This window comes from Primulina tabacum, chromosome 2 (genome assembly GCF_025594145.1).
Source record: "Primulina tabacum isolate GXHZ01 chromosome 2, ASM2559414v2, whole genome shotgun sequence".
NCBI classification, from domain to species: domain Eukaryota; kingdom Viridiplantae; phylum Streptophyta; class Magnoliopsida; order Lamiales; family Gesneriaceae; genus Primulina; species Primulina tabacum.
In genome coordinates, this window is record NC_134551.1 from 23558820 (window position 1) to 23571711 (window position 12892).

At 40.1% G+C, this 12892-nt stretch overlaps 3 protein-coding genes across 4 annotated transcripts; 2 read left to right on the top strand and 1 right to left on the bottom strand.

The window, feature by feature from the left end:
• Nucleotides 1-548: 548 nt before the first annotated feature.
• Nucleotides 549-4389, bottom strand: LOC142537591 (uncharacterized). Its single transcript, XM_075643095.1, has 5 exons — nucleotides 4147-4389; nucleotides 3775-3884; nucleotides 2487-3666; nucleotides 1637-2428; nucleotides 549-1544 (listed from the first exon to the last, which is right to left on the bottom strand). Exons 1-5 carry the CDS (start codon nucleotides 4387-4389, stop codon nucleotides 549-551), a joined length of 3321 nt encoding a protein of 1106 aa, XP_075499210.1.
• Nucleotides 4390-5034: 645 nt separating this feature from the next.
• LOC142531354 (uncharacterized) lies at nucleotides 5035-7409 on the top strand. The gene is made up of 6 exons (XM_075637455.1): nucleotides 5035-5230; nucleotides 6324-6428; nucleotides 6539-6604; nucleotides 6693-6857; nucleotides 7072-7146; nucleotides 7236-7409. The coding sequence occupies exons 1-4, from the start codon at nucleotides 5201-5203 to the stop codon at nucleotides 6840-6842; spliced, it is 351 nt and encodes a 116-aa protein (XP_075493570.1). The 5' UTR covers nucleotides 5035-5200; the 3' UTR covers nucleotides 6843-6857; nucleotides 7072-7146; nucleotides 7236-7409.
• Nucleotides 7410-8664: 1255 nt separating this feature from the next.
• On the top strand, nucleotides 8665-12299 carry LOC142531336 (uncharacterized). Of its 2 annotated transcripts, none has more exons than XM_075637444.1 (9): nucleotides 8665-9104; nucleotides 9195-9287; nucleotides 9423-9508; nucleotides 9586-9652; nucleotides 9742-9808; nucleotides 9885-10021; nucleotides 10525-10616; nucleotides 10732-10798; nucleotides 12146-12299. In XM_075637444.1, the coding sequence occupies exons 2-9, from the start codon at nucleotides 9276-9278 to the stop codon at nucleotides 12173-12175; spliced, it is 558 nt and encodes a 185-aa protein (XP_075493559.1). In that variant the 5' UTR covers nucleotides 8665-9104; nucleotides 9195-9275; the 3' UTR covers nucleotides 12176-12299. The 2 variants fall into 2 exon arrangements, with proteins under 2 accessions (XP_075493559.1, XP_075493553.1); XM_075637438.1 differs by lacking the exon at nucleotides 12146-12299 and adding an exon at nucleotides 11063-11631 and having other exon boundaries at nucleotides 8669-9104.
• The last annotated feature ends 593 nt before the right edge of the window (nucleotides 12300-12892 follow it).

Here is a 12892-nt window from a genome sequence, read left to right on the forward strand (position 1 = left end):
CAAGCTTCGATTTTGGCCCCTTGGAACTGTCTCCCATTATCGGATATCAGCCTCCTAGGTACCCCGTACCTGCATACTATGCTCTTCCACAAGAATTTCAGGACGTCGTTCTCAGTGATTCTGGCCAAAGGCTCTGCTTCCACCCACTTTGAAAAATAATCAACTGCTACCAGTAGGAATTTTTTCTGAGCAGGAGCTATAGGAAAAGGTCCCACGATATGCATTCCCCACTGGTCAAAGGGACAGGCGGCCGTGACAGCCTTCATCATCGCGGCCGGCCGGTGATTCAACCGCGCATGACGTTGACAACTATCACAAGACATTACCAACTCTTGAGCATCATGCAGCACTGAGGGCCAAGAATAACCGGCGAGCAGTAATTTTCTTGCTAATGCATAAGCCCCTAAATGATTTCCACAACACCCCTCGTGAACTTCTCGGAGCACATAATCAGCCTCTTTGTAACTTAAGCACCGAAGAAGTGGCCCTGCAAAAGACGTTCTAAACAACACGTCCCCAACCATTACATAGCGTGAACATTTTATCTTCTACTTACGAGCTTCGCTAGGGTTATCAGGAAGCTTTCCCTCTTTCAGGTAATCAATTATGTCAGTCCTCCAATCCTCTTCTTCTTGCTCAACTACAGGTGAACTCGTGTGAGGTGTGAGTTCGATTTGAAATACCACATCTCTATTCTTCCAACTTTCCATCGTTCCAGCCATTTTGGCTAGAGTGTCTGCCTTTTCATTTTCTTTCCTGGGAATCTGTTCAAATGTAATCTCTGTGAATTTCTCTCTGATTCTGTTCACTTCTCGAGCATACTCAATAAGCTTCTCATCTTTCACATCATACATCCCCTTCATCTGTTGCGCTACCAACTGTGAGTCAGAAAAAATAAGTACCCGGGTAGCTCCCACATTTATGGCTGCTCGAAGTCCTGCCAACACAGCCTCATACTCTGCCTCATTATTGGATGCTCGAAAGTCCAACTTTACAACCAACTTCACTTCTTCCCCAGCTGGTGAAATCAGTACTACTCCCACCCCACTTCCGTCCTTCGACGAGGAACCATCCACATACACCTTCCAAGGGTCCTCATTCTCCTGATGTACAGTCTCAGCCAGAAAATCGGCTAACGCTTGTGCTTTAATAGCTGTTCTCGGCTCATACTGGATGTCATATTCTCCCAACTCCGTAGTCCACTTAACCAGGCGGCCGGACATATCAGAATGAGTGAGAATTCTGCCTAATGGACTGTTAGTGAGCACCACAATCGGATGAGATAAGAAGTAAGGCCTCAAGCGTCTGGCTGTCATTACCAACGCCAAAGCCAACTTTTCCAACCCCGAGTATCGGATCTCTGCCCCCTTGAGTGCATGCGAAACATAGTACACCAGCTGTTGAACTGATCCATCAAGCTTGACAAGGACCGAACTCACGGCCCCTTCAGTGGCAGATAAATATACCCACAAAGGCTCCCCCGCTGCCGGTTTGGCTAGAACAGGAAGCTCGGCAAGGTACTCCTTCAGTTCTGTGAAAGCCTTCTTGCAATCCGGCCCCAATCAAATTTTTTCGCCTTTCGCAGGGTCCGGAAAAAAGGTAAACTTCTATGGGCGGATCTCGAGATAAAACGTGCCAGCGCAGCAATCCTCCCTGCCAACTGCTGAACATCTTTGGACCCCTGAGGAGAGACCATATTTTGGATAGCTTGAACTTTCTCAGGGTTAGCCTCAATTCCCCTCTCCGTCACCATATAACCCAGAAACTTCCCACTCTTCACCCCAAAGATACACTTCTGAGGGTTCAACTTCAACCCATAGGACTTGAGGGTGGAAAAGGTCTCCACTAAGTCAGGTATGAGCAGGGCTGAATGCTTAGACTTTACCATGATGTCATCCACATACACTTCCACATTCCTCCCCACCTGCTTAGAAAAGACTTTATCCATCAACCGCTGATACGTGGCTCCAGCATTTTTTAGTCCGAAGGGCATGACCACGTAACAGAAAGTTCCTTCAGAGGTGATGAAACTTACTTTATCTTGATCCTCCACGGCCAAGGGGATTTGATGGTACCCCTGATAAGCATCCAGCATGCACAAATACTGGTGTCCGGCTGTGGAGTCCACCAACTGATCTATCCGCGGCAAGGGATAACAATCTTTAGGACATGCCTTGTTGAGATCTCTGAAGTCCACACACATCCTCCATTTTCCTGAACTTTTCGGAACAAGAACGACATTCGAGAGCCAAGTAGGAAATTGTACCTCTCGAATGTGCCCAGCACTGAGCAACTCTCCCACCTCTTTTTTATAACTATATCTTTCTCGGGCTTGAAGTGTCTTTTCTTCTGTTTCACGGGACGAGAATTCGGTAAGATGTTTAACCATGTTCTGCTGCATCTGGACTCGTCCCTGTGAGCTCTTGGGCTGACCAAGCGAACCTGTTGAGATTAGCTTGTAAACAAGTAATAAGTTTCTCCCTTACCTCTGGGTCAAGGTCAGGGGCTATTCTTAGAGTTTTCTTGTCAGGCCCCAATGTCACGATCTCCGGCTTCTCATCCATCACCTCATGAACCTCCCTCCTTACCACGGGCAACCCGCTTCGCCCCCTTCTAATCATATTGACCTCCACACGTGCCCTCTTCCCCTCTTCTTTCACTATCCCCTCATAACACCGACGAGCGACTTTCTGGTCCCCACATAAGACTCCAACCTCCCTCCCCACAGGAAACTTCAACTTCTGATGATACGTGGACGCTACAGCTCTGAAATCCTTTAGGGCTGGTCGCCCCAGAATTCCATTGTAAGCGGATGGGGTGTCCACCACAGTAAATGTCGTCATCTTGGTCACCCGCCGAGGCTCATGCCCCAAAGATAAAGGAAGGACAATTTGACCCAGCGGCGGGATGGCATGTCCTGCGAACCCATATAGAGGAGTGGAGATTGGCTCAAACTCAAATCCTTCCACCTTCATCTGATCCAGAGTACTCTTGAACATGATATTAACAGAGCTTCCATTATCAATAAAGATTCGTGCCACATCGTAATTGGCAACGGTGGTCGTCACCACCAAGGCATCGTTATGAGGAGCCACAATGCCTCGGAGATCCTCTGGCCCAAAACTGATGACAGGATCATGGGGTAAGTTCGCACTCCTCGATATTTCAAAATTCTCCAACCTCCTCCCATGCGCCTTCCGCGCTCGCCCGGAATCCCCATCAGTAGCACCCCCCGAGATCATATGAATCATTCCTCTCGTCGGGTGATTATCCTCATTCGTTCTCCTCCTCGGTTCAGCGGGCTCCCGAGGGACATCCTGGCCTCGACCCTCTCTCCTCGGCTCTTCGATCCTCGGATGTATCCATGGAGGGCCTCGACCCCTCCTAGAAGACGGGCGAGATCTCAGCTCACTCCCGGACGAGGACCCTTCTTGTCTACCCCGTGGCGGAGGTCGAGCACTGCTCTCAACCCTCTGCGACTTCTCCCCCCTCTCCCCCGATTTCCTCACCTCCATCATCTTATCCCGACTCCTATTCAGAGGAACATGTGATGAGAATTGTCTTCTACCTTTGGTTCTGTCCTCATCTCTTTCCCCTGCACCCCTCTTCTTTCCACCTCTCTCGGCTCCCTCCACCCTACTTCCTCCGGGCCGGTTTTCCATCCTCCTGTATCGTTGAGCATCCTCCAAGTTTACATATTTTTCAGCTCGAGCAAACAAATCATCATAGCTCGACGGAGGCTTCTTGACCAATGACTTAAAAAACTCTCCTCACCTTAGTCCTTGTGTAAAGGCATTTATCATAATGTCAGGGGTAGCCGCTGGTATTTCTAGCGCTGCAGTGTTGAAGCGCTGGACAAACTCCCGCAACGTTTCAGCCTCTTGCTGTTTCATCACAAACAGACTTAAATAGTTCTTTTGATGTCTCTTGCTGCTGGCAAATCGGTGCAAGAAGGCTGCAGAGAAATCCTCGAACGATTGTATGGAGTTGGGCTGCAGGGTATTAAACCATTGCTGGGCTGACCTCACCAACGTGCCCAGAAACACCCTTGCACCTGACTCCGTCCGAATATTGGTGCAACAGAGCCGCATTCTCAAATCTCCCCAAGTGTTCCTCAGGGTCTGTATGTCCGTCATACTCTCCAACGTTTGATTGTCGGAAATTCGGAGGAAGCCCTTCCTCCAAGATGGCTAGTGAAAAATGGCTTCCTCTCTTGGGTACCGGCGTCCTGCTTCCCACCTGCTCCCTCAACCTCCTTATCTCTTTCCACATCTCTCCCATCTCACTAATCTCCCCACTCTGGAGGGGTTGCGTCTCTTCAACCCTGCTATGATGGACCTCAACATTTTCCTCCCGCTCCTGATGGGCGGCTTGTTCCTCTACAAACATAGACTCTTCATGGCCTCATCCACTGTTCGGGTGATAAATTGGCCCAGCTGTTCCAGGGTCAAGTTTCCCACATTCTCATTGGGACGGGTTTGCTCGACCCTCGTCTCGTGGATGGGCTGCTCAGTTCTGGCCTCTTGATGAGGTTGTTCTTGTCTCGTCTCAAGATGCGGTTGTTCTTGTCCCGCCTCAGCGCGAGATGGTTCGGGTCCCCTCCGAGGACGCGACTGATGCTGAGGTGGCTCTTCCACTCCCTCTCCTCCCTACCATCTCTACGTCTTAACTCAAAGATTCCCACAGACGGCGCCAAGTGATACTCACGGGAAATTTAGGGTCCGATCCCAATGAGCGTCACTAGTTCAGACGTGGGCTTTAAAATGACCCTGAGCCTGAAATCAAGAAAAAGACCGTTAAGAAGGGGCCAGGAGGGTATCCTGGCGTAGCCCCTCCGACGCTCAAATCAGAGACTGAGGATATATGGGGGGAGCAGCTAAGGACGCTGCTGAAAACAATATAGTGAATGAATCTCTTGAATATTCAAACCTGGTATTTATAGGAGAATCCCTTGGTGGGCTTGTTTTCCACTTGGGCTAGGGATGGACCAAGGATAATGGGGCCCTTGATGGGCCTGTCTTCCATGGGGTATGAGTGATGATTAAAAATTTGGAGCAAATTGTGAACATGGTTTTGAATTCCTTTCAACATCCTCATCCTCGTGTGAGGTGGGCAGCTATCAACGCAGCTATCAACTGACTTGGGCCCAGATTTGCAAGTTCAGTACCATCAGCGTGTGTTGCCAGCACTAGCTTCAGTTATGGATGATTTTCAAAATCCTAGAGTACAGGTTTGCAAATTCTTAGATTTTTCAACTGTATTTCTAAGTGTAAATAAATTTGTCTTCCTCACATTTTTAAGTGCAATTGGATGACTTATAACATGGAACCTTCGCTAAAATGGACTTTAGCTTATTTTCATCTAGTTTTTTTGTGCTTTTAATGATTGTATTTGTTTACGGAGTGGAAAACTATGTTTTCTTATCTAGATGTTGAATTCTCTTCATAGTACAAAATTTACGAATTGGATTTAAGATTTATCCACTGTCAGGGAGCAATTTTGGCTTGGTCATTGTTGGTGCAGAAATCTTAATTAACTTATGTGTCATTTGATTATGCCTTTTTTTTCTACAACTAATGCAGATCAATATCTCCAAACATGAGTTATTGAAGATATTAAATGTGTTTATCATGTATTACAAAATATGCTGATTTGTCACAATTTTTTTAAAATTGATCCCTGAATTTCTTTTCTAATCATTGTCCTTAAGAGTGCAATGCTCACCAAGGCATCAAGGGATCTTGGAGCCCGAGGTGCAAGCACAAGGAGAGACGCATTGAATAAAAAACATGATATATACCAAACAATCTATATTCCAGTTCAAATATAACCAATAATTCAAAAATCTCATTAATTAAAATTTTCATGAATTTAATCTTTGATAGAGAGTCTACACATTTTTAAGCTACGAGGTTAGCAATGAACATATGCACCTAAAATCAAAATTTCATCTAGTAAAACCAAAATAATCTGCGAAAATTTCTCAAAAAGATGCAACTAAATGATAAAAATAATAAATTAATGTATTTCAGTCAAAATAACATTAAGAGACTTAGATCTAAAGATTTACTAAAAATTATGTGTAATAAATGAAAGAAAAGAGAAAATCACCCTAAAATGCTGAAGGACATGTAGGACAAAACTTGTTGGAGCTACCCCACGTCGCTAGAGGTTGGAATTTGGCTGAAGGGTGGTAATCTAGGGAAGACCCTTTAATTGAGTTGCTATTTTGTTCAAGGTTTTTCCACTATGGTTGTCCACTTGTTTTTATGTTCTTGATGTTTGTCCTCTTATTTTTATCATCTTTATGTGGTGTTTTGTAGGCACATGCCGCTTCAGCAGTCCTTAACTTCAGCGAGAATTGCACCCCGAAAATTTTAACACCATACTTAGATGGGATAGTGCACAAGCTGTTGTTACTTCTACAGGTGCTATTGCATATGAGAATAAAATAAATAATTCGAGACATACATGATAATATATGCATTTATGGTAGAAATATGCTTTTTAAGCTAATTTATGTCTTTTATTGTTGCAGAATTCCAAACAAATGGTACAGGAGGGTTCTTTAACTGCATTAGCTTCTGTCGCTGATTCATCTCAGGTATATAAATGCTGTAAAGATATTCTGGGTGAAGTTGGTAGTATATTTTTCTTTTATGTAAACAGTTTATGGGTCGGTGGCATGACAGGAACACTTCCAGAAATATTATGATGCAGTTATGCCTTACTTGAAGGCTATCTTAGTGAATGCGACGGAGAAATCTAATCGAATGCTTCGTGCTAAGACCATGGAATGCATAAGCTTGGTTGGGATGGCAGTTGGAAAGGAAATATTTTAGGAGGATGCCAAGCAGGTAACTGTGCTCCTTTTCTTTCTTTGTGTTACGTAGGGGGTACCTTATATATTGTTTATCTATATGCATGGCATATTTAATGTATGTGTTGGCCCATCTCAGATTTCTCCTAGTGATATTTTTGTGCTGAGACAAAATTCTTGGTTAACAACAGCCGCTGTAAGTTTACACTACTCACCAACTAGGTGATTTATGTATCTGTTTTTTGCTCCAGGTCATGGACGTTCTTGTGTCACTACAAGGATCACAAATGGAGACTGATGATCCCACAACTAGTTACACGCTACAAGTACGCTTTGTCCCAAAAAATGAAAGACTCTTAATGTTTGTATGTTTGCATATTAAAGCTCTTAACCAAATCTTTTTCTTCTATTTTAGGCATGGGCCAGACTTTGCAAGTGCTTGGGACAGGATTTCCTTCCTTATATGAGTGTTGTCATGCCTCCTTTGCTGCAGTCTTCTCAGCTGAAGCCTGATGTGACCATCACATCAGCTGATTCTGACAAAGAAATTGATGACTCTGATGATGAAAGGTTCCTTCATTATTAATTTTCCATGTTTTATATCTCGGTTTTTTTCACTTTTGTTAACTTGATTTAAATTAAACAGTTTTAAACATTTTTAAGTAAATGAATCTATATTCTTTATAGTTCCGATGTGAAAGCCAATAATTATGCATGATTTGTTTTGCATCCTTCGCTACATTGTTTTGCATCTTCTTAATCTTGATGCTAAAATGTTTATTTGCATTCTTGTGTATTGTATTTAAAATTTCAAAGAAATTGTTAAACTTTATTGTAGTTAATCTGGTTAAAAATGATTTGTGCATTATATTGTTTGAATTCAGTCTCCATTCCAGAGTTTGGTGGTTTACTCCATTATTTTCAGCACATTGCTTGATAGACATCAACAACATTCTTTTCGGTAGACTTACTCAATTCACCAAGTTTTTTTCTGTATTATATATTTATCTTGAAGAGACAAACTACGAGAAATTTGTTTTCATATAAAATGTTGAACAAATATGCCTTCTAGTAATTATATTAATTTGAGCATGTTTGTTATGTACTTCTTTTGCTGTTGAACTATGTATGTGGTACGTATTGACAGGTTCATATTGACAAATTTTAGTATGCTTTCTCTTTTAAATTTGCATAGAATGTTTAATCAATTGTTTCACTTTTGTGATTTTCCCATTTTCATCCAAAAACTCCTATTTTTAAAATAGATAATCTTCATTTTTGAAGAGAAATTGTTACTTTTGTAAACCATCTACCTTGATGAGGCACCACAAAGTGTGTACGCCACATGTTGAGGGGTCTTTGACTTGATCATTTTTAGTGATTTCTATGACTCGCATGGTAGCTTATGAACAAAAAAACTGGTATTTATAATTATATTTTCTTAAATCTTGGAACTTTAGCATTAATAAAATTATGATATGAGTTACTACCATGCAATTAGATTCTGATGTATCTATTTTGTTAATAATGGCCATTCGGTTAGATTGTAAGATTTTACCACAGCACATGTTCAAAATTTCAATTGGAATAGATGTTGATCGGCTTTGATGGTGTTTACTCAGGCTCCTAACTTGATTCAGCTAAAAATTTTGAGGAAAATTTGGTTAAAGTCTTTTGAAATGTTGTTTGGATATGTTGATAGTCAGTGTGGCATGTAATGAAGTGATTATTTGTAATAATTGAATGAAATATATTATGATATAAAAGAATTGTTTGTTTACAAATTTTTTAGGAGAGAAATCTTATAATTTATATTGTGCAATGTGACTTAATAATTTGATTGCAATGGTTGCAAACGTAAACAAAAATTTTTGGAGTTGGGTATTTGTAAAAATTTAGTTGTGAACCTAAAGTTTTTCTTTGATGGATTTTGGATGATGAACAAAACTTTATATATGTGAAAAAGTGGTCTCATAAATTTATTCATTGTGGGTATTTTGGTTTTTCTCCAAACTGTTTTATGTTACAGTATTCTATGTTTTTTTAAGAAATAACTTTACCTGCTACTGAAATTTTGTTCTAATTCACAAACTCTCAGATTTCTGGACCACTTGTAGATGAGAGTCGGGTTAAAAGTATTGTGGATGAGATAAAAAATGTGATAACTGCTAGCTCAAGTAGAAAAAGAGAGAGAGCTGAGAGAGCAAAAGCTGAAGATTTTGACGCTGAGGAGGGAGAACTGCTTAACGAGGAAAATGAGCAAGAAGAAGAAGTGTTTGACCAGGTTAGTTTGTAACACTTGTGTAGTTATATTTGCAATTTGCTTATATTCAGTTAATAACTGAAAATACATGTTATTTTCTGAGTGGTGCAGGTTGGTGAAATTCTGGGAACATTGATCAAAACATTCAAAGCGTCATTCTTTCCTTTCTTTGACGAATTATCGTCATACTTGATGCCTATGTGGGTAAGTTGACCTCTTTCTTTTCCTTTATAATCCACTTGTTTTTCTTTTCATGTTAAAAAAGATGAGGTATTCGGCTTGAGAATTCAATCACTGTCCATTATCCTCACCACACGATTATGGTGGTTTTCCTTTCAGGGCAAGGATAAGATAGCTGAAGAGAGAAGGATTGCCATTTGCATCTTTGATGATGTGGCTGAGCAATGCCGTGAAACTGCTCTAAAGTATGTTTGTGTACCATGATAAATTCTTAAATTTGGTACAAATATAAATTTTTAATATAGATTTTTCCCCAAATCAGGTATTATGATACACATCTGCCTTTCCTCCTGGAAGCTTGCAATGATGAAAACCCAGATATCTGGCAGGTTTGCTGAAACTTGAACTTAAACATATGGTTATCTTGATGTAAACTGCACAATCTAAGCATACTGAAGTGCATCATTGCTATTCTCAGGCTGCTGTCTATGGGCTCGCGGTATGTGCAGAATTTGGTGGTTCTGTATTTACACCACTTGTAGGAGGTAAGATATACTTGGCGTGGGGTTGTAGAATATTGTTATATGTTATGTACTGAATTGATCCATTTATCCTGTTCAGAGACTCTTTCCAGGCTCAATGTAGTTATCAGACATCCCAATGCTTCACAACCAGAATTTGTAATGGCATATGATAATGCTGTTTCAGCTTTGGGAAAGATATGCCAATTTCATCGAGACGGGATTGATTTAAATCAGGTATCTGTCACTTGTTTGATTGAAATGATACATTACCATATATACGAAAAGGTTTGGATAGGCGATGTTAGATTTGGATTATGGTCATGCCCTAATATTTGCGTATTTCTGAACTAACTATTATCCAAGAGGCATATGTAATTCATATGACCATCAGGTATAATCTCTCCAGTATAATGTTCACCTAATATCTATTTATTTTGCGCATTGTGCTTTTGGACTTGTGTTTCTGAGTTTAGAAATCAATTTACTCTTTGCACGTGCGTGATATTTTTCCGTGTAGGGTTATGTATATTCTTGGTAAAGAACATTTGATTTTTATATTTATTCGATTTTAATAAAACCTAATTTTGATGTGAGGTCTAATTTTACAGAAAATGGAAGGCACAACATTTTTGTGGAGTTGTGATTCCTAAATATCCACCTTTGACCTATTTCTTACTGGTTTTGTCTCGTCTCCTTCCTCATTTCGTCAAGTTCTTAACGTAAGGAGTTCATAACAGGTGATTCCAGCCTGGTTGGGTTGTCTGCCAATAAAGGGTGATCTTATTGAAGCAAAAGTTGTTCATGACCAGCTTTGCTCTATGGTTGAGAGGTATGGATGCCACATTTTTTCTTGCCTACAGTTTTCATTTTTATTGCAACAATTTTCTGAAATGTTTCTGTTTGTCCCCTTCGCTTTCTTTGTTGGCCATGTTTTCCTCTTTCAGGTCTGATCGGGAACTTTTGGGCCAGAATAATCAGTATCTTCCTAAAATTGTATCTGTATTTGCAGAGGTTAGTTAGAAGTATACCGAATCATTATCAATATAGAACCCTGTATAAGAATGGGTGTACGATTTTTTGTTCATGTTGAAATGATTATATAGCCATACCAGAAGATTCTCTGTAGCTTTATTTGTGTATTTTGTGCATTATATTTTGACCTTCGGATAATTGCGGAAAAGTTTTATATTCACTGCCCAGATTTCTCAAAATGATTTGAAAATTCCCTTGCAACAGCGGCCACTTTTTAGTCAAGTTGAGATTTTTTTGTTACAGGTTCTTTGTGCAGGCAAGGATCTTGCCACAGAGCAAACAGCTAGTCGAATGATCAATCTGTTGAGGCAGCTACAACAGACACTACCTCCTACAACAGACAGCTTGCATTACAGTCAATTCTGTCAACATAGACTGTTATGTCACATTGTGCCAACCATATATTTATTCCTGGACTCTTTCTGCTGAGAGAGAGATGTTCAAAGCATTCATCTATTTGGTCGACTGTTGGTGCCGCTTCCTACTAAATGTGGACTGCCTGTAGAGAGTGCATTTTACAAGCAATTTCTGTATTGTTTTCAAAAATTAAAAGGAAATGAGTGGACTGGTCTGGGGATGGTCTCAGGGGTCAGGGCTCATTGTAATTTGTGAGGTATTGGTCGATCGATCGTTTTATTCAAGGGTTGTGGAAGAGGCAATTCATGTTGCAGTTTTGGTCTCATCATATTTTACAACTCAAGTATTCGGATATGGTATACACATGGCTACATATTTTGTTAAGTTTGATCATTTGTGAATATGGATGCAAATTTGGTTTAAGAGACATATTTAAAAAATAGAGTTTACTTTCGTATTGGAATCTCATATTTTGATGTTCTATTGTTCTCATTGTCTTTTAATTGAACTTGATCTATTACATAGCTGCAACAGAGTGGATCTCAGTGGCACATACGACTCAGATGAATGTGCATTTTGTTTCATAGTTTCATCATTTTGAGAAATAAAGTTTCGTTCTACTCTATGTTGGCCATGTTTCTTGCTTGTATTTTTGGGTCAAAGTCTGGAATCCGATCATTGTTTTGTGTGGTGAAGTTCAACTGTTCCAACAACCATCACTGCAATCTTGTCTTCAAATTCATTGACCAGTCGGTCGTTTTCCTGAAATTGTTATTTGGGGGTTTATGAGTCGCATAGATTCCTTTCGAGGATTCGACAGTATCACCTAATATAAAGCTACATTTTGACATATTTAATAGTTTATTATTATATATATCATATATATATTGGAAAATAAAATTAGGATGTATGTCCGAATGGCAGGTTTAAATGATGTCAATTTCAAAATATTTACTTCAAATTTTGCAGGCCTTCGTGGCTCCAACTCCCCAGTTTTAAAATTCAGCATTTGACCAAGTGAAGAAAGAAGCTTACCAACCTATGATATAAAGTTATGAATGGTCTTCATCTACTACACGATTGACTAACTTTTTTATTTGTTTGTCTGTGATATTCCTCCCTGTGGATGATGAAATGGCTCCCATGTCTTAATTTTTATGCGTATTTTTTCTTTTATTTCTTGTATTTTTTTCCACTTGTTTGATTTCCATTTTACGGTCCCACCCAACGATTTGTTACATAAGTTACAGTTAAGAACAAATAATTATCTATTGTCGAAACTATATCATATCAGTAATTCAGTATCCAATGAAATCATTTGATACAAATACAAAGCAAAAACAAGGATGAGGGGATATTTTAGGGATTTAAACTGTGGTGTTTAGTTTAGATGAAAGATAAAACTAAGAGTCGAAATAGATAAAGTTGAAAAATTGGTGTCAAAATTTGATCTTATGTAGAGACTAAAGAAATTGAGTTGGCCAAAACCATGCCATTTCTCCCCTCACTAAAGGCAAAGAACGTGTTTACCAACACGGATATAATAAGGATAAGCATGCCATCCTTGTAAATAAACAATTTCTCATAAGCATGCTTACGACTAATGACATAATAATAGTTACCCACTCTGCTTTCAAAAATCAGACAACTATTCACAAAGGAACAAATTCAGTCTTAAAAAACCGGACAAATATATAAGATAACACACTTGCCTGC

What these genes read in the sequence shown, in the direction of transcription:
- LOC142537591 (XM_075643095.1), bottom strand. Translation starts at nt 4,389, where the DNA reads ATGTTTGTAGAGGAACAAGCCGCCCATCAGGAGCGGGAGGAAAATGTT. An exon ending in GCCTTTACACAAGGACTAAG is followed by an intron (nt 3,667 to 3,774) that starts GTGAGGAGAGTT and finishes TCAACGATACAG; the next exon opens with GAGGATGGAAAACCGGCCCG. An exon ending in CAGGGAGGATTGCTGCGCTG is followed by an intron (nt 1,545 to 1,636) that starts GCACGTTTTATC and finishes CCGGATTGCAAG; the next exon opens with AAGGCTTTCACAGAACTGAA.
- LOC142531336 (XM_075637438.1), top strand. An exon ending in TGCCGTGAAACTGCTCTAAA is followed by an intron (nt 9,509 to 9,585) that starts GTATGTTTGTGT and finishes TCCCCAAATCAG; the next exon opens with GTATTATGATACACATCTGC. An exon ending in ACGGGATTGATTTAAATCAG is followed by an intron (nt 10,022 to 10,524) that starts GTATCTGTCACT and finishes AGTTCATAACAG; the next exon opens with GTGATTCCAGCCTGGTTGGG.
- LOC142531354 (XM_075637455.1), top strand. Translation starts at nt 5,201, where the DNA reads ATGGATGATTTTCAAAATCCTAGAGTACAG. An exon ending in AGCTGTTGTTACTTCTACAG is followed by an intron (nt 6,429 to 6,538) that starts GTGCTATTGCAT and finishes TTATTGTTGCAG; the next exon opens with AATTCCAAACAAATGGTACA. An exon ending in CTGTCGCTGATTCATCTCAG is followed by an intron (nt 6,605 to 6,692) that starts GTATATAAATGC and finishes GTGGCATGACAG; the next exon opens with GAACACTTCCAGAAATATTA.